The sequence below is a fragment of the Euprymna scolopes genome, chromosome 3, assembly GCF_053919585.1.
Source record: "Euprymna scolopes isolate OS-2025 chromosome 3, ASM5391958v1, whole genome shotgun sequence".
NCBI classification, from domain to species: Eukaryota; Metazoa; Mollusca; class Cephalopoda; order Sepiida; family Sepiolidae; genus Euprymna; species Euprymna scolopes.
This window is the reverse complement of record NC_136484.1, coordinates 31509314-31533617: the sequence shown is the minus strand read 5'-3', so window position 1 is coordinate 31533617 and position 24304 is coordinate 31509314. Positions and strand designations below refer to the sequence as shown.

The 24304-nt window shown below is 35.5% G+C and overlaps 1 protein-coding gene across 1 annotated transcript in view; it reads left to right on the top strand.

The window, feature by feature from the left end:
• Nucleotides 1-1106: 1106 nt before the first annotated feature.
• LOC145254529 (uncharacterized) overlaps nucleotides 1107-24304 on the top strand; it is a 167723-nt gene continuing 144525 nt past the window's right edge. The window contains exon 1 of the mRNA XM_080113057.1: nucleotides 1107-1497. Coding sequence (XP_079969183.1) covers nucleotides 1416-1497 — 82 coding nt within the window. The 5' untranslated portion in view covers nucleotides 1107-1415. The remainder of the gene's footprint in view (nucleotides 1498-24304) is intronic.

The following is a 24304-nucleotide window of genomic DNA, read 5'->3' as shown; positions in this document are numbered from 1 at the left end:
AGAGATCCCTAGATGTAAAAGATCCTTCTACTCCAGTAGTCTCTTCCCCAGAACTGCTAGACTTTGGAATTCCATTCCGGATCACTGCTTCCCCAACTGTACTGACATGCATAAGTTCAAGTGCAACGTGAACCAACATCTCGCTGCCCTAATCCCTACATAGTACCCCAGTAGATGTTTCCCCTGATAGTAGCCCCCTACACCAAAGTGGCAATGTGCCTTGTTTGGGGTGAAAATGTAAAAAAAAAAAAAAAAAAAAAAAAATGGAGCACATACATCAAATCCGTTGCCAAGATCGCTGGAAAAATGGTTGGAACATTCTACCATTCCAGTAAATATCCCACTGCCGATACGATTCTCTACCTGTATAAGAGCTAAGTAAGTCCTAGGATGGAGTACTTTTGCAACATTGTGTCAGGAGTTGCCCGGAGTACCCTATCTTGCCTTGGAAGAGTTCAAAACCGATTTGATGCCCTTTTCTCTTCTCTGCAACTTCTTTCCCACAGAAGAGACGTTGCGAGCCTGTCTCTGCTCTATCGTTATTTTCATCGCAAGTGTTTGACTGAGCTCCAATGTATGGTCCCCCACCCCCACTCATCGTCAAACTTTCACAAAAAAAACATTCGTCTAGCAAAATCACTATCAATAAATCCCCCCCCCCCCTCATTATCGGTGCCTAAACCTAAACGTGGATCCCATAAACAAAGCTTCTTTCCTAGAACTGTCCGTCTGTGGAACTCTGTTCAGCTGGCCTGCGTTCCAGCTGGCTACAATACTGTCGCCTTCAAGTCCAACGTAAACACGTTCTTACTGAACCACCCTCGTAAATAATCTAATTATACCAAATTCCCAACCACAAACGATTACTACGCTACAGTCCAGGTGACTAACATACACACACTAACCCTTATCCTCGAGTGGCCTCCAAGCTTTGATATATGGTAATCCTATTGTAAAAAATACAATAAAATAAAATAATATATATATATATATATATATATATATATATATATATATATATATATATATATATATATACATATATATAACACGCGCACGCGTGTAGAAGAAGTAAATAAGTATGTCAGAAACCGTGCGTCTGATTCGGTAGTCAGTATCAAGGAGCTCGTAAAAAAGCAGCAGCAGCAGGAGAGAGTGATATTAGAGAGAGGAAAAAAAAATAGAGAAAGAGACGGAATGCAAGTGAAATTAAAAGGAGAAGTCGAAGGAGGCGGTTGAAAGAAAAAAGAGGAGGCGCTTGAAAGGCGCCCGACCACACGAGGGGGCAAAAGTCGCGCGTGTCTCCGCTCCGTGGTGTTAGAGAGAGGAAGACTATGGTTGTTTTTGTTCGAATGAGGAGTAACGTTTTGAATGAACATTACTGTTTTAGTTGACGGCGGGATCCGATCTACCGCATGGTGGTAATACCCAGGAGGAGGGTTTCTATGCAACCTGAAGCCAGCAGACGATATTCGGAACCCGCTGTTTGTGTCTCAGGTAAGAGCAACAACTAATAACCGTAATATTAATATTAATAAACAAGTATATATATGCTATTGTGTTTATTTTTGTCACACACACACACGCAAAACACACACACACACACACAACAACAACAACAAAAACTTGTGTATTCGCGCGTAACGGTGTTTTAATAAGCTTTTTTGCTTGGATCATTCAAATGTTGGTACTTATGGAGTATTTCAGCACGAACCGTATTCTCAGAATTGAATAAATACTGGAATAATAGTATGCTAAGAATACGGACTGTGTTGAAATAATAACGTTATTATTTAGAAATCCATTCTTAACATGAGGAGAGGGACTTTTAAACTAGTGTACTTTCACCTAATAATTTAATCAACAAAAGATACCGTAAAAATTAAATTTCACTTGAATATTCTATCTAAAATGAAAAATAACACGTTCCGTATTTTGCATAAGTACTAACACGTTCAGTTCTTGCTTAGACGGCTGTCGTCCCAAGCTTTGCCTCCTCCTCCCCTAAAGGAGGAGGGACAGGTTTATTGCCTGTTTGAATATGGCTATTTTTATCGTCGTCCAGACTCCAGACTTCCCACTTTAAACTAGATCTCTCTGTCACATCGCGCATTGTTGGGGATGCGAGTAATTCACGGTCTTCTAGTAAAAACGGGAGAGAAGAAAGAGAACCCTTCTACAGTTGACTCATAGAATCATTCCATTCCACGCATTCTCAGGCGAGAGCGCATTCCGCTTTTTCTCTGGACACTTTTAGCGTAAAGAGAAAATCTGTGCTCGCGTCATTCAGCATTCCACAGATCCGCAAAGAAACCCAAACAACATTCTTCCTTAATCGTTAATACCCTTTCTCTCTTTAACCAAAGCCATTATCCATGTCTACTAAAAATGTTGGCATTTATAACCGATGCATCAGGCATCTCTATTATTATTATTATTATTATTATTATTATTATTATTATTATTATAGATTACAATTCTTAAAACTTTTAAATAGTTAGGCTAAACTAACAGAATTTTTTAGATGAGGATTGATGATTTTTAATTATTTTAACTACTATTCTCACCTTGGTTATATATCACGTGAAATGTTATCAGGAGATATAATTTATTATGATTGATTTTCAGTATTTATGTCAACAGTGTTCAATACGTTAGTAGAGCTAGGTAGTAAGGCTAGAAACTACCATTTTCATAACCATCCTGTGTGTGTGTGTGTGTGTGTGTGTGTGTGTGTGTGTGTGTGTGTGTGTTATAGTTATTCTTTATTAATAAGTATTAATATTGCATATCTAAACATTATTAGATTCAGGGCTACCAAAATTCACACATACATACACACACAAAATTCTGCACGGACCCACGGTTATCGATGCCTCCGATCAGTCTCAAGAGACAATGGACACTCCTGTAAAAGTTGATGCGCGTGTGACTGTAAAGCAAGGGTTGCGCAATCTCAACCACACCTCTCCTGAATCGACACTACTTCTATCCAGTGGTAAGCCTTCACAGATGGCCTTTTGGGGGCCAAATTTAACCTTTTTTACGCTCTTGTGTGGAACCATGGTCCATGCAAGAGCGTAAAAAGGCCAAATTTGGCATCAAAAAGGCCAATCTGGCAATCCTTAGAAAGGCCCAAATTTCCAAACAAGTTGGCGGCCTTGATTGTCGTACATCTAGTCTAATAAAAAATGTTGAAAAAATGATAAAAATTACATTTTTTCTTTTCGGGTTTTATTTCAGCCTTAGAGTTTAATAATGTGTTTTATATAAAAATAAATAATTTTTATACATTTTTGTCTGTTAAATAATTTAAGCCGCTGAAATACACATTTGCCATTCAAATTCCAGTGAAAACGAATGGTCGCTACCAACGAGAAGTCAATCGTAAACGGCTGTTGGGATAACGCTAATTAATTTGCAAATGTTATCGAAAGAGGTGGAGAGTACTGGAAACCTGTGGAGAGACTTGTTGTCACTTAAATTCTAGGAAACACCACAGGTTGTTAATGTTCTTCAAGAAAATTCTTTGATGATAGCCTGTGTTAAAACTTCTAGTAAATAATAATAATAATAATAATAATAATAATAATAATAATAATAATAATAATAATAATAACAACAGCAACGCCGAAAATAAGAAAAGAAGGTGGCTTTCCAATTGTAAACTGCCACGGCCATTCCCGGGAATTACTTCGTAAATACTGAAATCCTTTGGATATTCATTTATTACAAGTTGTTGTTTTTTTTTAACAATTGTTTTCTTCCACCTTTATAAAGTTTTGTTTTGCTTTTACGACCTTGAAATTAGACAAGACAACAACAAAAATATAGATAAATAATTAAAAATAAATAAATAACTCGGCCAGGTATGTAATTACATAATCATTTTTTTAATGACCTTAGAATCTAAGGTTTAGATGGTGTTGTTGTACACCTCTTCTATTGTTTCTATTTACTTGCATCTCCATAGAGGCAAAGTTAGAAACAAAAAGGCGGTGGGGGGGGGCACTCTGAATTAAGATGAAACTAGAAATTGACGGTAATTTTTAGTTCCCAATAATTTTATTTGGGGGGAAAGGTCGAAAAACAAAACAAAACAAAAAAAAACTTTACCGCTAACCCTAAGTCTGGGTGGCTAAAGACTTTCCTCCTCAAAAAAAAAAAAAAAAAAGACAGCGTTAAGGGTGTCGTCTCATCCCCCTTAACAAAAAACAACAACAATAAAAAAAAAAAATACATCCGGGTGGAGATTAGAGTGATTCTATAAAATTACCAAATTGCCCCAGACTATGAGGATTTCTTCTCGCTGACTAAGGATAAAACAGATACTAAAATTGAAGGGCAAGAAATCTACAATCATTTTGACGAAGAAAAATAAAACATTTTTTTTTTCAACATACCTGTTTTAATTTAAAGGGGTTACAGTCCAGTAAAATCGCTTGGCGCTTTCTGTGAACCTGTTTCCGAAAACGGTGAGAACTTGGAATAGTCCTTTCTATTTTTTTTTAATTTTTTTTAATTATTGAAAAGGTTTTCCATTTGCATTGTGAAGCGATTTATTGAAATTTACAAATTACAAAAAAAAAAAAAAAAAAAATTATTGAAAATTATCAGAACAAAATTTGTCTTTATTTGCACTTTTGTAATAAAGAATATGTTTATGAATTGGAGTTTTTTAAACTTTTGTCATAAAAATGTTTATGAAAACGAGTTTTTTTGTTTTTTTTTTTAAGAAATAAAATTAAAAAAAAAAAAACTTTTTATTTGAACTCTGAACTCGCATGGAAAAGAAAAAAATGAATGCAAAAAGTGTTTTCAATAAACCTTAATATTAAATAAATAATAATAATAAAATCGCACCAGTTAGGTGAGAACAAAACAGCACCGCTTCCGGGAACTCGCAGAAAGTGTCTGGGGACTTTATTTAACTATAACGCTAAAATAAGATGTTATGTTCGCCATTCAATTGCCTATAGCCGTCCGGTGGAGTGATGGGGGAATAAAACTTTGCATCAAAGTTTAGGGGTTATTTATTATTTTTATTTTTTAGAATTTAAATGTAATTTACTTTTAAAGAGTAAATCACAATTACCTAAAATGTATATTGATGACAATTCATAACAAGTATCACTTTATTAGATTTGAACATGACAATTTAGTAACTCCCCAAAGAAACAATCTTGGATCCTTTTTTACTTTAGGGTGGCAAATTGTCATATCAAGAGAAATAACTTATTTCAATTTACTTTTACATTTTATTTTTCCCCAAAATAATTTTTGCAAAGATATTTTTCATGTTAAAATAAATTCTAATGGCTAATGAAATTTGTTAATATTGTTTTTCTTTTTCTTCCGGTGACAAAGTTTTTTTTTTCTAACTAGTTAATAAAAATATTTTCATTTTCCATTTTAAAACAAATAAATTTAAAAAAATCTTTGTTTTTTGTAAATAAAGAATAAATTGTTGGGGAAAAAAATGTGTAGAGATAAGTTATCTCCCTTGATTTTCCAATTTATCACCCTAAACTAAAAATCTCATATTCCACAAATGAGATTATTGGGAACAAACTGGGTGAAGAGTTATGCAGCAAGGTATTTGTTAGCATTGCATTTAAATTTCTGCATATTGGCATGGTCAAAGAAACAGGGTACAGGGAGGGATCTTCAAAAGCAAGTGGTCCAAGTTAAGAAGCTATTAGATTAAACATGTTTCAGTATCTAGCAACAGAGAAAGGGTGTGATTTTGCTGCTAGTTGATTGGATCAGTTATTTACGTTAAGCAGATAAAAGTGCAATAAGTTCATGGAAGCCCATTCCATTAAAATACTTGTAAAACAAGTACAAGGATGCAACACTGTGTTGCACATTGAAGAGTACTCCCAGTTTTTAGTTAAAAACAAACTACGATTGAATATTATTATTGAAGGAGAATTTGGGAATTGAAAGCAGTTGTTAGAAGGTAAAATGAATACATTTTTGTTAGTTAGATAAGATTCCATGAATTCAGGAATAATCCATTGTAATGAGGATTAATGAAACAATAGAAATAAAAAATGTCCACAGAGAAAATCTGGGACTTGTGTTACCAGGACGTGTTGGAAGCATGTACGTGGAATTCACATGTCTGGCCCGTGTGCTGACGTCACAAAGAAGTATAGAATTAATATATACATTTAAGTTAGACTAGAAGGAGTCAAAGTCCGAGGGAGTCAGTCAGAGAGTCAGTCCGGTAAAGCGGACCGGGGAGACTGAAAGAAACTCCTTAGGAGTCCAAGAGAAGGAAAAGACGACAATGTAGCAGCATTAGCAGGCATTGAATTCCTATCAACAGCTGATGATGAATAAATGTCTTGTATTTGTTATGTAAGCCTTTTGTCTTCGTTTGTTATCAACCGCAAGGTAATGTGTTTTGTCTTTCATCGTCTTGTATAATAAACTTTCTATGTAAAACCCTTCCAAAGGTTGACTGTATCCTCCTCTTCGATAATGCATTTCCATCTTGCAATAACACAGCAATTTGGCAACATGTATATACAAACACATATACACTCTGCATACACACATTAATTAGATAGAACCGTCAATATATACACTCTTGATTATATATACCTGATTACATAAACATTGAATATATACAACTGCAGTGATGCGACAGGACTATTAGATTACAAATTCTTTTTGCACCTTGTCTAAGAGGGAGAAGCTAGTGACATGCATCAGCCCAGATGTAGCAACAATACTCTATACACGGGCTAATGGTGACTTTATAGAGATATCACATACTGCCAGGTATGAGAAGTTTTCTAGCCTGGTAGAAGGAGTCTACCATTTTTGCAGCAGGTGTGGCAGTATCTGTTATGTAGTTATTCCATTTCATATTGTCTGAGACTGTTAAGGTTTTCTTCATGTATCTGCTTTTGCAGACTTCGATGATCATGCCTCTCCAGTTTCTTCTGCATTCGCTCCTTCTAATTAGGTCTATGGTAGTGCATCTCGTGACCTTGTTGAGACTGTCCGTGAACTTTGTTCTGTCTTCCCCTGCTTTTTTTTGCTGACGATATTTACTAACATCAACTATTTTTTCCATCCCGTTTACCCACATATGTCCAAAGAGCTTCAACTGTTTAACGTAGATGGCATTTAGAAGTGAATGGTTTTGTACTCTGCCTTACGCATGACTTCTTCATTTGTCTTTCTTTCTGTCCATGAGAATCTTACAATTGTCCTTATAAACCACGTCTTCCAAATGACTTTCAGTAACCTTTGTTGGTGTCTAACATTCATAGCCATAGAAGAGAATTTACTATATATATATATATATATATATATATATATATATATACTAGACTGGATTACTTCACAAGATTTCCAGCTACGGTATAACTGAAAATGTTTTCTCAATCATTAAATCATTTCTCTCCGATAGGCTCATAAGAGTAGTGGTTGATGGGCAGAAATCAGAGGCCCTCAATATTAATGCTGGAGTCCCTCAGGGGTCCATCCTAGGCCCAACTCTCTTCCTGATCTACATCAATGATCTTCCCAAAACACATACTTAAATCATTCGTTAACATCTATGCTGATGACACGACCATCTATGGCAACACATCAAAGGCTGTAAATGACAAAGTTCTCTCAGATTCTCTCTCCTCTGATCTTGATCGTGTGGTACACTGAGAGAGGAGGAGGTTAGTTACTTATAATGCATCTAATACCTAGCTCCTATCTTTACATCATCAACATTCTGATCCCCATTTGGCATCAATTGAAATGGGTGGCTCTTGTTTAGGGGAAGCTCCATGTTTTGATAAGCTTCTGGGTTTGACCTTTACTCCTGACCTGAAATGGAACATGTACATCAAGTCAGTTGCCAAGGTCGCTGGAAAAATGGTAGGATCCTTCTATCGCTCCAGAAGATATCTTACCCCTGATGCAATTCTCTATCTGTATAAAAGCCAAGTACGTCCAAGGATGGAGTACTGCTGCCACATCTGGGCAGGAGCTGCTAAAAACAGCCTATCCTGCCTTGACAGAGTACAAAATAAGCTTTGTGGCGTAGTGGTGCCCTTTTTTCTTCCCTGCAACCTCTCTCCCATAGGAGAGACGTTGTGAGCCTGTCTTTGTTTTATCGTTACTTCTATGGCAAGTGCTCGTCTGAACTCCAATCTCTGGTCCCCCCTCGCCAATCTTTTACGATAAACACCCGCCTAGCGGAAACCACTATCAAAAATTTTCCCCACTCCTTATCTGTGCCAAAATTAAAACGTAGATTCCATAAACAAAGCTTCTCTCTTAGAAGTGCACGCCTGTGGAACTCTGTTCTGGTTGCCTGTTTTCCACCTGAGTGCAACCTGGATGTCTTCAAGTCAAATTTAAACAAATTTCTGATGAACCGCCCTCTTAAGTAAGACACTTATCACGTCTCCAACACTAATGTACTGTACACACAATAACCCTTATCCCCGAGTGGCTTCCGGGCCTTGATAAGTTGGGAAAAAAAAAAGTGGTAGTAGGCAGGCAGGCTCGAACCCGTAACCTGAAGAAGGAAAAGAACGTGAAAAAAAAATGTGATGTCTTTGTGTCCATCACCAAACCGGAAGTGACGAAGGTTTAAATTAAAACTAGTCAATCAAAAAGAGGGGATGACTTTCGAAAATATCGGTAAAAAAAAGTACCTAGTTGAGGGTGAAGGAATTGATTTTTTTAGCCAATTTTTCAATATTTGTCGTCCGAAGAGTCGAGTTTCAAAATGATACGGATCTCGTGAAAATCTGTCACCTTTGTCGTAAGTTTTAGGCAGACATACAAACATACATACATACATACATTGAAACAGACAGGTGAGATTTATATTATAGACTAGCGGGGGGTACCCGGCGTTGCCTGGGTGTTTGTAGGTATGTGTGCTTTTGGGTAAATGAAAATAAAAATCGTTGGTTGTTTAAAAAAAAAAACGAAGCCTTGACGCGCAGTTGGAAAATAATAAAGTGTGAAGAAAAAAACGTGCGACTTGGCAGGTGTCCGTTTTTGACGAGTTAATGACGTCAACGGGGACAGTGTTTTATTTACCGCGAGTCTGTTCGCTTTTTTTTTTTTTTTTTTTTTTTTTTTTATACGAAAAAGCTTAATGCACATGTGGCGATCGAAAATTGTTGAATATTTATCTTTTCAAAGTCTGGCAAATTAAATAGACAGGCGACCCCGGCTGTTAACTCGTAGATATTATCATTTAGGCGCGATATAAAAAGTTTTAAGAAGTTTTGAGACGACCTATTGCTTCTCAGAAAGAAGCCTTTCTTGAACATACACGAAAACGCACGCACACACACACACACACACACACACACACACACACACACACACACACACACACAAACATTTTCGCTTTTATATTTATAGATGTCTTCACGATTCTGAATTTTGTGTTCAATTTTATGTTTGTGAAAATACCCTTCATACTGTTAAAGGACGATTTTTCTATCGTGATTCTTTTCTTCATTTCCATGACACTCTTACCATCATGTGTAATAGTACAACTAACGTATTTGAATGTATCCACCTGTCGAATGGTCTCCTTTTCCGTTTGATTTTACACTTTGGTAATACAACCTTTTTGGAGATAACCATGCATTCTGTCTTCTTAGCACTGAGCAGCTTTTCTTTTCTCAATTGCTTCTGTTACTGTTGTTGTAGTTTATCCTCAAAGTCTGCATTAAGACACAGATGAAACGGCGTATCTTAAATTGTTGATGTTGTGATCGTCTACACTGACATCTTCTTGATTTTCAATGTTGCGTGAAATCATTTCGCTATAAATGTTGAAGAGGTCAGACAAGAAAACACACCCTTGTCTATCATGCAGACTGGTCTGTAGTCGTTGCATTCGTTGTCAATGCTGGTGGCTGCTTTCTTCTCCCAATAGAGGTTTCTGAGGATTCTAAGATCCTTCCTGTCGATATTAAGCCTGGTCAAAATGTCAAACAAATTCGTGTGTCCTTGTCAAATGCCTTTTTTCTTTCTTTTTTTTTTACACAGTGATCACCACTTATCAAGGCCCGGAAGCCACTCAGGGATAAGGGTTATTGCAAGTACATTACGTTAGTGTGGAGATTTGATGAAGTGTTTACTTAATGGGGGCGGTTCATTAGGAATTTGTTAACATTGGACTTGAAGACATCCAAGTTGTAGTCCGGTGGGAAGCAGGCAGACGGAACAGAGTTCCACAGGCGTGCAGTTCTAAGAAAGAAGCTTTGTTCATGAAATCCGCGTTTTGATTTAGGCACAGATATAGTGGGGGAAATTTTTCACAGTGGATTCAGCTAGACGGGTGTTTTTTGTGAAAGATTGAGTAGTCCATGTGGCACACGAACACAACATCCTCAATTTAAGATACGCAAACGACACTATCATCAATACAGACTTTGAGGATAAACTACAACGAATACTGACAACAGTAACAGAAGAAACTGAGAAAAGAAGAGCTGCTCAATGCTAAGACAGAATGCATGGTTATCTCCAAAAAGATTGTATTACCAAAGTGTAAAATCATATGGAAAGGAGAGACCATTCGACAGGTGGTACTGCACACCCATTAAACCTTATCCTCGAGTGGCCTCCTTTGTAAAAAAAAGAAATCTATAGATCTTTCTATGAAGGTTTTCAAGGCAAAGATTGCATTTCTTGTACCCTTATCAGTCCTGAAACAAAAATGTGTTTCTGATACTTGTAGCAATATCTTATTCCTCATACTGTTCAGGAGCATACACAGATGCACATGTTAGGAGAGAACTTGAATGCCTACTAGACACTATCCTCGAGTGTCTAAGGTCTCTCTGTGCCGGGTTTTGCCAGAACAACCTGGCATGAGAATACTTTTCCCTAGAAGTAAACACTGATGAAATATTCAATATAACATAGTATTTGCAGCCTATATAATATCTCCTCACTATGGTTAACCCACACAGACTTTTATTAGGAATGGTGCACCTTCTCTAAGTGATTTTACCCCAAGTAACAGCATAAAGCTTGATTCTCCACCAGACTAGATGAATTCTTGTTCTGGAATCCAGTAATACCAAGAGACCCCAAGAAAGGCATACTATAACATATTTAACTGGTTATTTGGGGAGAAGGAAAATTATGTCCTCAATTTCTTTACAAAGTCGGTCTTTGAGATATAAAGGAGAAATTTAATGGAATATTCGAATTTCTGTGTATCTCATATAGAGATCAAGTGTTAGCTTCTAGAAATGGGTCCATTAATTTCTGAGGACTTCAACTGAAGTAAAATGAAACAATAGTCATAAGTTTAAACATTAAACTCTTCTGAAAGGTCCTATCATCCGTTATAATCAGTCATAGAATTTTATTCATTATTTTCAATCCTCTTATAGTATTTATCATATTCAACTCTCGATCTACCTAACCATTTCATTAATCTTTATCTTTAAGTGGCTTTTATCCTTAATAAATGGTGACTTATTGGTCCCCCTGACAAAGGAGGGATTGGACCTATTAATTCACTCCTGTTCGTCCATTCGTTTGTTTGCACTTTTTTCTATAACCACGCCTTGGATTTTTAAAAAAACATTTTGCACAAACATTAGTCATGGTGAAAGTAAATTTTTGCCAGAAGTGATTTTCTGGGATAACTCTAGTTGCTCCTCCTAGGGGCCATTATAGGGGTAAAATTACCCCCCAAATGGTTCATCCGTTCATTTGTTTGCACTTTTCTCAATAACCATACCTTGGATTTTTTTTTTATTTTGCACAAACATTAGTCATGATAAAAGTAAATTTTTCACTTGGGGGTTGGGGGGGGGGAGTCCATACGCTTGGCTTGTTAGCAAAAAAAGAACAACCAAACAGAAAAAAGAAAACTTCCGGTTTTAATATTATCTCCCAGCTCTCTGTTTAACTGCTGGTGCCCAGATTGCAAGAATCTTAAAAAAATTTATATCTTAACATTTGCTTACTTGAAATAAAATTTTTAATCATCCAAGCCATTAACGATTCTTCATCCTCCACTAGATTGTGAAGTCAATCAGTTATTTGATTTGTCTTTGAAATAGACAAAATATGATTTTTTTTTTTCCATTTATTTTTTAATATTGTACGATGTTTCTCATTTTATTTAGAACTAAAAGAATGTCCATCCATGGACGGGTAATAATTAATTACGAAAACAACAGTTTTGCACCAGTTTTAGATTTGCTTACAAAGATCAACATCAAGCTATCATTATACTAAATCTTGTGTCTAGAATCCTTATTCTAATTTTAATCAAAATCCATTACATGATTTCGATTCTATAAAATATCTCAGACTCAAGGCTTAAGCCTAAGGAGTCTGAAGAAACTGAAATTCATAGAATCTTGCTTAATTGGTATCTCATGGCTAAGGTGCACATTTAATGTAAATTTGAAATATTCGAATGTTTAAATGGGAGGTTATGTCCATATAATCTCTGAAAATTCTTTAAAATACTCCAAGAAAAATTTTAAGTTGCTCAATTCAGAGGGCATTTACATTATTTACATTATTCTATGTGATAATTTTTATAGTTCTGCTCTAAATTTCATCAAAATAGGATATTTTTGCAGTTTAAAGGGAAAGAGATCTGTTCTTATAGCCCCTTTAGGGGTGCATTCTGAGATTTGGAAACACTTCTATTGTCTTCCCCTGAAAATTCTACGTATGAATACACTGTTAGTTATGTACATTCCATAAGTATTCTTTTCATAGAGAACACACAGACATACATTGATGTTTTTATATATAGATTGACGTCTGTTACCTCTTGTTAAAATTTTACAAAAATCAGTTCTCCAAATTTCCACAAAAGTGCTTCTCCCATCTCTTTGACTATTTTGCATAAAAGTAAATTAAACTAAGTATAGCCTATATTATTCACCCTATCACCTAGCAGCTGTGTTTCCAGAAGTATAATGAGTGGTTAATTAGTTTAGCAGTTAATCCTGTACATAAATATATACATACTTAACTTTATATGAATAGAGATGCACACATACTTAACTTTATATACGTAGAGAAGAGATTATGAAAGTGTATTTCTATACGTTTCTGAATTTTTGAGATGAGGATTGGTAATTCATATTGAGGACCCATGGTGTAGTCGTAAAATTCAGTTGTAAAATTACACTTCTGGAGATGGAAAGTTCAATCCTCAATGCAGGCGACAGTCAAAATGCAAATATTTAAGATTTTTGCTCAATCATGGCTGATGGAACGAGAGCATGCTAGCCCCGTGGATTAAATAAAGGATCTTGCTCAAAATGTTGTAAAGGTTCCCGAGTTTGACAGAAAGGTTTCAGAGTTTGACACGATACATCTAAAGAAGGTTGGAGGTTACATCGACCAAAACGTTGTGAAAATAACATTCAACATGAGATTAGTAATCCCAAGAATTCAAATAATACGTACATTACTTTAATTAATAATCCTTATTCTGCACATGTTGCATTTGATTCAGATACTGTAACGATTTATGAGATGATCTTTTTTTATTCATATCTGTCTCCATTTTCTAAGAAATTTGAAAGCTGTTCTCATATTATTCATAAATACATTGCTGGTTGTAAAATACGCTTAAATATATTTTAATTCATGCAGATTTCATATTTATTAGTACAGAGCCAAGTCTCCATTGAATATCATATTGTACCTAATATATAGTACTGATTTCACAAGTTAAAAGAAATGACTTGGGTGTCATCAGCTAGAATTAAAACCAAAATATTTAGCAGTCCAGCTGCATTCCCTACTGTTTCAGGTATCAACATATAAATAAGAAAGTTTTAAATTTAAACCACTTCAAGCTATGAATGAATTTGCGCATGTGCAAAAGTAATAGAAATATGTCAGCAAGTTGAAATGAACATTTTGCATTCCAACTTGCCGACATATTTCTGTATGCTCTATTCATCTATCCAAACAATGCTTTAACTCGCTATGAAATATCCTTGGTGTATAATTACTATTTCCTGTTAATTTTAGTGTTATCTGACCAGTAGTTTAAGAGTTTATCGGTTAAATATTTTCACACACACATACATACGTACATCTACTGTTTTATTTATATAGAAAAGATTAAGAATAGAATTATTCATTAAAGAAACCTTTAACTAGTGTACATGTTCCGCCAAAATCGATGGGGATACAACATTGTTTCCCCAGTATTCACACTGGCTATATATCTAGATATATTAATAAAATATTCAGATTAAATTACATCAATAATTAAATTTTTCATGTATACATAACTTGTAGGGAGATCCGACGTCGCCCGGGATTGAATGATGATCAACGAATATTTCACATTCCTATATTTGTATTGTCATTGAAATCCATGACATCACCCGGAAGGAAGCTTCCTATGCCTCCATGCAGTAACTTAGTCAAAAATATATGTTATTCTACATTGCACTCTAGAGGGGACGGCTACTATACAGCAAGACATGATGGAGTATGCAAGTACCTCCACTGGACCATCTGTAAAAAATTAAACATCCAGCGTAGCAGCAAATCCTGGGAACATCAGCCTGAAAGAACAGTTGGAAATTACTTATATACCATATATTACGACCATGTAATCCCTACAGCCACCTACCTTGAAAATGCTGCTGTGAAACCTGACATAGTTATATGGAATAAGTCAGAGAGAGTTGCAACCTTGATTGAAGTGAGTGTTCTTAATGATGGCGGTCTGAACAGAGCTGAAAGGGAGAAACAGACCAAATATTAAGGTCTCATGTATGATATGAAAAGAAACTGGAATCTGAAGGAGATATCAATCATACCAGTTATCATAGGTGCCACAGGGCTTATGAAGAAGAACATGAAGTTCTACCTAACTAATATTCCTGGTGAACCAAGTGCAAAAGAGATCCAGACAATTGCACTTAAGGGAACAGCGAGGATACTAAAAAGAGCTCTCGGTTGGTTTCAATAAAAAGCAGGGCAATGTTGGCAGCTGGTTTGGCTGCCCCATACCCAGCGTTACAATCTTCAAAGGAAGGAAAAAAAAAAAAAAGAGAATCTTCTGTTGCTTTTATAAAATTATTTTATATAAACTTCTTTCCAATCAACAAAAAAAAACATTAAGAAATTTACGTGCGGTGTTTAAACTTACAGACATGAAAATTTTCAAGTCTTATAAAATTCTTTGCAGTTAATGAAAAAAAAAACATAAAATTTACATGCAGAGTTTGAACCTACAGACCACGTCATGCAAAAAAAGAAAAAAAACAAACAAACAAAAAAGAAAAAAAAACACGCTATCAATTTACCGACAGTAGAATTTTCACGGCCCATTGTTCTATCATTGTTGCTAAGTGACGACATGAAAAAAATGGCTTTACTGATGATAGATAAATTAAAATAAATGATTATTGGTAATTATCGGGGGGGGGGTATTCTGAGATAAAACTTAACCAAGATCACTCCCAGACTTATATACTAAAGTTCTGTAAATTTAAAAAAAAAATCTGTTCAGCTGTTTCGGAGTCTATAAGGAGCGAACTCACACACACACACACACACACACAGAGTTGCATTTATATAATTGTAGAGATTATCAATTCTGATGAACACAAAAAAAATAAAACACTTGCTGCTAAGCTTTTAAGGGTGCCAGATATTTCGAATTGATTTCGGGCAGCAAGGTAAGTCTGAAGTGGTTGTCTATTTGCTTTCTCACTTCCTCTTACCACTTAAAATGGTTTCGGCTAGAAGCTAGAAAAAGGCTTGTGTTTTACCCACTAACTTCCACGTGACGGGATAGACATACATATATATTAATAAATACACATTGGTCTTTATTATAGAATGGAATATGATTCTGAATAAGTAAACTATTACCATAAAACTGATGCTTTTGGTTCGATGAAGAGGGAAGGGGGAGGGGACTGTGGTGACACCGATGAGGGGGAGTATCTAATCATATTCAAACTATCTCCCTTTCTTACAATATTTTTCAGTACTAGGACTTATATTTGAGTCTTTGGAGCATACTTTTAGCCTTCTATTTCAATTTCTATGTGGCTGGTTAGTGTTTCTAGCTTATGTGGATTGGTTTCCACATTCAAAGATTTTCCTTAAGGTTTTATCTGTTTTCATCATTGTATAGTCTGTTTTCCCTTCGATTCCAATTTCTCCTACTTTTTTTTCCTGGGACTGTTGCTGGTGCGCCTACTAGTGTTGATATTATATTGACTTTCTACATGTTCTATATTTCTTTTAGTTTTCAAGTTCTGTGTATTTGCTTTTGTTTTCTGTCTCTTTGATCTTTACTCTGTGGTCTGCTGGGATGTTAAAATCTACAATTTGATACTTTCTTTCTTCCTTGTTAACTGTTATCATGTCTGGTCTTCTTGTTGATGAGTTTATCAGTTTGTACCATGCCTCAGACGTTTTTATGATTTTTATTTTCTAATACTGTCTCTGTTTTGTGTCTATTTGCCTGCATATTCAAAATGCAGTCATTTACATAGTTCTTAGTGTACTGCTTTCCCCATGCAGTTATCTGTTCTTGTATTCTTTTTTGGGGTGGGCTATTTTTTTTTTTTTATTTTTTATTTTTTTTTACTTGGGAGTCACCGTTTATCAAGGTCCAAAAGCCACTCGAGGATAAAGGTTAATGAATGTAATGTGGTAGTATAGTAATAGTTAATAGTATAAATTGGGTAGAATTTAATCATTTATGGGGACAACTCAACAAGAACTTGTTTACGCTGGATTTGAAGATTACCATGTTCTATTCAACCAGGAAGCAGGCCAGCAGAACAGTGTTCAACAGGTGGGCAGTTCTGGAAAAGAAGCTTTGTTCATGGAATCTGCATTTTGATTAAGGCAGAGATAGAGAGTGGAGGGAAATCATATATAGTGGTTGTAGCTAGTCGAGTATTTTTTGTGAAAGTTTGGCAAGGAGGAACCATAGATTAGAGTTCAGTCGAGCACTTACCATGAAAATAGCAATAGAGCAGAGACAGGCTTGCAATGTCTCTTCTATGGGAAAGAGGTTGCAGAGAAGAGAAAAGTGCATCGACTGCTAGGTTTCGAAGCCGGTTTTGAACTCTATCAAGGCTGGAATAGGGGTGCTGAGTAGCTATTACCCAAATGTGACAACAGTACTCCATTTTAGGACATACCTAGCTCCACTGGAGTGATAGAGTGATCCAACTGTTTTTCCAGCGATCTTGGCAACAGATTTGATGTATGCGTTCCATTTCAGATCAGAAGTGAAGGTCAGTTTCAGAAGTTTGCTGCATTCACATGTTTTTAAAACTCACATCACACATCCATCATATCATTCCTCTCCATGCAACGCATATCCTCAACCCTCACTATCCAGGTTTCACCTCCATACATCATCACACTACATACACATGTGCGATAGACTCTTCTCTTGATTGACAGTGGTAATGCTGTTAGTTAAGTGTCCAAATGCGTCCGAGTATATTAAACGCTTTCTCTGGTTAAGATAAAGCTTTACAAAGAAGTACAGCAGATGCTTGACTGAGTTTCGCTCTATGGTCTCGCCTTCTTGTAAAACATTCACGGCAAACACTCGACTAGCTGCAACCACTGTCAACAATTTTCCTTACCCTCTATCTGTGACTAAAACTAAATGAGAATTCCATGAGCAAAGCTTTTTTTCCTTGAATTGCTCGTCTTTGGAATACAATATCGCAGAGCTGCTTCCCAGCTGACTATAACATGGTCGTTTTCAAGTCCAACATAAAGAAATTGTTGAGTTGTCTTCTTAAATAATTAATTGTTACCCAATTCCCACTATTAGTGATCATCACGGTGTTGTCTTGTTGATCTTTATCCTTGGGTGGCTTCCAGGCCTTGATAAGTGGTGACTCCAGAGCAGTGGTTCTCAACCAGCATGCTGCAGCACATCAGTGTGCCGCGGAATGATTACTGGTATGCCACAAAAAAGTTATAGGTGGAAGCTACAAGTCGTTATAGGTAAAAAACAGGTTTCATATCGTTATGAGTTGTGTGTATGATTAAATACTCACACATTATTACTTATATTACGATTACTTATATAATACTGATGTTTCATTATTAAAAAAAGGAAATAAAATGCACAATTAGTCGTTTAAATTGTTAGATACTTTAAACATACCCATGTTTATAAACATTGGTAAGCATTGTGATGGTTTATACCATTATCTCGTTTACAATATTAACAGATTCTTTGTAGGCATTTCTTAACTACAGGGTGCAACGATAAAATTGTCGGCCTAGGAAAGACATGATTCCATTTCAGTTTGATGAAAACTGGTTTCTTTTTTTGCAAACCATCTACTAGTTGGCCAGTTGTGTATAAATCCCAAGAAGGATGGGAGCCTTCTAGCATGCCTGAAAGTGACAATGTTCAACAAGTGAGATCTAAGATGCGCTGCTGTACAACTCATGGTTTCTGCTGGTCAAAGTTATGACTATAGGACCATTGCCAGCACCCTCAAAATGCATCACTGGATTACCACGAATAACAGGGACATATCCAGAGTGATTGAAAACAAAGTTCCAGCCACGGTTATGGTCTTTGGAGTGGTTTCAAGTGAGGGCCACATCATGCCACCTCACATTTACAAAGTCGGCTTGAAAGTCAACACCAAAATGTACCTGGATGTGCTGAAGAGTGGTGATCCTCTGGTGCAATCAGGTAGTCGTTGGCAGACCCTGGGTGTGGCAGCAGGACTCAGCGCAGGCCCACAACTCCAAAGAGACCCAGGCTTGGTTTCAGACGGAGAGCTACGACTTTGTGCCCTTCTCTCATTGCTCCCTCAACTCGCTAGACTACTTCATTTGGTCATACGTCGAGAACATCACCAACATGACCTTCCACAACACTAAAGCCAGCATGATCGCCATCATCCGTTGAGTATTTGCCGAGCTCCTGCCAGCACTTGTGGAAAAAACATGCTCCCAGTTCCAAACTCTTATCGAGGTGGTGATTGAGGCTGAAGGTGGCTACATGGAATAGATGTCAGCTCTACTACATAATCAAGTTACCTGGATTGATATTTTTCGATAAAAGTTGTAAAATAAAGCTGTAGTGTCGTTTTCTTTAGGGGCGACACTTTAATCGTTCCACCTTGTGATATTTATGTATTGAGAATTAACGTTTCACGTGGGTAAAATTGGATCATAGTAGGATACTTAATCCCTAATATGACTCATTTATATGAATATTTGTTTTTTTCCTTATACGATCTTTTTTTTTTTATTATTTTATCGCAAAAATGCTTTATGAATGAGATATATTAATTTTTTTGTAGTAAGTGTGCCACGAAAATTTAAAGAGCTCAATCGTGTGCTGCCATATAAAGATGATTAGAAACAACTGCTCCGGAGTAATTAAAAAAAAAAGTCAAATAAACAGTTTAATTTTCAAGATTATAGTTATGGTCTGTTATCTGGCAGAGACGACTACCACTTAAGACAGTTATTAATGTAATGCTAATTAGTGTTTTTGTGTACTGAAGAGGCAGGTATAGGTGAGAAATGTTTATAGAAAGAAATGTTATATACTTGAAAGTTTGCAGCAGCAGTTAATAAAAAGAAAAGATTGTTGACTTAGTTGTTTGTCAAGTGTTAATAGAAAATTTGGTAAAATTAAATAACAGAGTTCCCTCCTCCTTTCTACAACGTATCTGTTTTTGATATTTTGTTACAACCCTCCCCCCCTGAAATATAGTACTATATTTTCATCCACCAATCTATAATAAAGACCAATGTGTATTTATTATGTCTCTGCTTTATCGTTATTTTCATGGCAAATGCTCGTCTGAGCTTCAATCTATGCCCCTCTACCAAACATTCACAAGAAACGTTCGTCTAGCTGAAACCTACATCAATAATTTCCCCGACTCTTTATCTGTGCCTAAACCTAAACATAGATTCCATTAACAAAGTTTCTTTCTTAGAACTGCACACCTGCGGAACTCTCTCCCATTTGCCTGCTTTCTGGCTGACTATAATATGTTCATCTTCAAGTCCAATGTAAACAAGTTCTTGATGAGCTGTTCCCCTTAAGTAATCTAATTTACCAAACTTCCACTACTAACAATTACTACAACATTGTCCTATTGACCACTGTACGCTTATTGACCCTTATCCTCGAGTGACCTATGGGCCTTAATAAGTGGTGACTCCTTTGTGAAAAAAAAAAAAAAATTGTTTATAAATAAACATCACACAAAGATTAGCTAGTAAAATGTGCGTTTTTTTTATAGACCCTGGATGAAACCATTTCAAGTGATGAGAAGAAACAGAAAGCATGCAGACAACCTGTGTCACCTAAAATGAATTTGGAAAGAAACCTTTCACTCTAAATAAAAACTCAGCAATAGTTTTATTTTATTTACTAGCATTCCAGCCTGGCGTTGCCCGGGTGTTTTGAGGTGTATGTTGAGCAAAAAAAAAAAAAAAAAGCGGACAATTTTTTTAAACTTTGACCCCTATTATGATCCCTTAAAATTTATTATTTTAGGCTCAAATCAAGTTATTAAGTTAGATCCATATCCAAGGAACCTATATCTAAAATTTCAAATGTTTAGACCCAAAATTGTCGGAGGAGTTTGGTAGAGTTCTCAAAAGTCAAATCGTTGAACTTTGACCCCTTAACAGCCAAATTTCTGGATTACAAAGATTTTCCCAAATCTCAGTACTCTGTATATCAAATTTCAAGTCTGTAGACTGAAAATTGACAGAGTTATTGCGTAGGAAAATGTACACACACAGGCACGTTCACTTTTATAGATATATAGATTTATTTTTAGGTTATTAGAAATGATAATCTATAAAAATCTATAGATCATAGTATTTATAAATATATTTTTAGGTTATTGGAAAAGTCTATAAATCATATCTATACTATATCTATATCCTTATATCTTCTATTGTGTGTGTGTGTGAGTTCCCTATAGACTCTGCAACGGCTGGGCCGATTTTTATGAAATTTCCCACGAAGGTATTTTATATGCCTGGCAGTGTTCTTGGATAGATTTTGTATCGGAATGTCTTTGATAAGTATCGGTAATCGATATAATCTGATGAAAGAAAGAACGGGCAATTTTGACCAAAATTAATACTTTACACAGCCTAATATTACAAAGGCATTTAAGAAGTTTTATTACCACAATAAGGCCAGGCATATAAAACCAAAAGTAGGTTCTTTGATATAACGGGGGTGCGTTCAAAATGTATCGTTTGTCTTTCGAGACTGAACGGAGGCATCGACATTTAAACTTTAATTCAAACCATTATATATAAAAAAAATAATTTTATAAAATCAACAGTATGTTCTCCAGGGTGCAATGTAAACTACGATGTATTGTGTGCAAAGTCACTGCAAGTGGCATTTGAGCTTCGTTTCGGTGCACCGTGATGGGTCCCCAACTAGAGCAGGCAATCAATCGATTTGATTGAGAAATGGGCAATTTGACCGATTTTGATGACAATGAAAATATGGGAGTGTGCAATCCCGGTCAATGTCGGATAACCTTGCTAGCATCATATAGATAAATCTATAAATATCTTTTTTATGGTCATTAGAAATTATGATTTATAAAACTCGATGTCTATACGTGTGTATGTGTGCAGGATGTTTGTGCATTCCCTATAGAAAGAAAGGTTAGAAAATCTACATAAACTATAAAGGTTTATTCTCATGTAAAAATTTTCAGGAAGAGAATGAAAGTGTTCTTGAATCTTTATGTGTATCCCTAACAATGTTATCATCACAAGGCCCTCTTAAAACTTCAAATTTAAATCATATGTATAAAATTTTCTAGGAAAGTCAATGAAAGTGATACCAAATCTCAAAATGCCCTCCTAACCAAAGAAAACTATGGCGATGGAATCTTTTAAAACTTCATTTTTGATGGGATTTATATCCTGTGCATGAAATTCTATGGGAAAGACAATACAAAAGGTCCTGAATCTCTATGCTGCTCTCTGTGCTAAATATCTGTAACCCCACCTAAGAAACCCATAGGGACAAGACTCTTTTAAAACTACAAATATGTATATCCGATTCTCATGAACATTATTCTAAAAGTTGATTTATTTGTTTAGTTGGAAAAGTATCAGACTGAAAGCATTAAGAATGCGGTTTCAATTCTACCCTCCGCCTCCTGATTTTTAAAAAAATATAATTACAAAAGTGTGAGGAGACCTTAGTATTTTTAGTGTAGAAGAATGGAACGTAAATGATATGTCAAATAGAGAATAGATCAGTTACGTAGGAAGGGATCTAAATTTAAGTCCCCTGTGAGTATAAATATGCAGTGTAAGTGGGTGACAGTGGGAGTACTTGGCAGATAGGGGAAAAATGGGAACTACTTCTGGTAGGTTATGACGACGATAATGATGTCGCTCATAGGATTAAATCTAATGTTTTAACAATACGAATTAATGTGTCTAAAATGTCGTTCTATAGTCAAATAAGGTAATGGCTAGTAGTGTAAACATAATAAATGTGTATGTGCTATCTGGTGTTGTAAACCTATGGTATTTTGGTCCAGAGAGGAAAAACTACGCCTCTTTTATTATATGTAGGGATGAAATCAAAAAGTATATTTTTTCCTTTAACATAATGAAATGCAAATAAAGCATTTTGCTATATTTAGCATGTAATGTGTGCCCAGCTGCCTCCCCTCCCCCCTCTCTCTCTCTCTTTATATATATATATATATATATATATATATATATATTTACAGTATTTACTTCGACAGTGCACAATATGTAAGTAGAGCTAGGTAGTAAGGGTTAAAAATATATATGACAATTAAGCTACATAGAATTATATATATCCCGTATATTCTTCTATATAAGTCAATCTTGTGTATAGGTCGATGTGCATTTTAAAACCAAAAATTGTGTTATTTTAGGTATTACTTGTGTATAAGTCGACTGTAGATTCTAGACAAGTTAAATGGTCTGTCTCATGGCTCTTTCCTGCACAGATAATTTCCTTTTTGATGGTGTTTTTTTTTTTTTTGTAAGACATGTTATAAATAGTTTCTTGGCATCCGTGAACAATAATAGGTGCATTTATGCAAGTGTGGTCTTTTCGATTTTCATATATAGAACCAACCAACTACACCTTTACATGCAACAAACACAAATGTTGCTAATCAGAGATTCTGACTAATGACATGCTGTAGATTCCAGGTGCAGTTACTGTTTTTAGACATAATTTATGTCACATACCATAGTAACGTAAACGTATACATTGCACGAGCCGTAATATACCACAATAATGTGAACGTATGAGTTAAGTGCTATTAAATGGTTTCATTAAATAGTTGTCATTAAATTGTTAAAACTTGTTGAACTTAGGGGAAAACGACATCTCGTAAACACTACATTTCCTAACCTACTTAAAAAAACGTCATATCATCACCAAATACGCCATGTCAAACTTAGGCCTATAGCCACGTCTAGAGAGTGAACATTGTGAGAGCTATACCAATTATTATTAAGCCTCCCATTGCTGGCATACACACTACAGTGGGCTTCGGAAGGAGTGCGATTAATTACTAGGATTATCAGTATATATTGGGTGCACAAACAAAATGGCGTTTTCTGTGTTATAATCGAGCACTGAGTCGTTATTTAACATTTCCAAAAACATTACCTATGTCCCCCCCACCCAAAAAAATAACCGTAAAATCGTCTCCCAGAAATTCGATTTATACATAAATATATACGGTATAAAAGGAGAACACCTGTCTGTCCGTTAAAACTAAGAACCATGAGGGAGCGTACATAAAATATAAGTATATTCACATGTAAATTTACATGTGAAAATAATTGAAATAGTTCTGCGTCTATCTCTCCCTTAAAGAGGTTAATGACAATTTCCTAACATTTTATGCAATGGAATTAATTTGTTTATAAGTGTTAGTTTAAGATTATTAACAAATATCTGAATAGCTCAGCAGGTAAGCTATCTACTTGATAACATCATGATTGCTGTTAAAGTAAACTCTCTTTTAATATGTCGTTGCATATGATGCTATCCTACACTCTAACCGAGGAAACGATGAGTAATTAAAACGTTTTCTTATCCATCTGTCGATAGCTAAAAAGGTAACGACTAAACTAAAGCTGGAGTGCTAAATGCTATGATTTCAATTTTGGCTGATAGCACCAAAGTCATTTTTTTTTAACTTTTAAAATCTTTACTGTACATCGGGTACATTATAATAATCAACAGAAAATTGTCTCTATAATAATAAATACAAAATCTGCATAA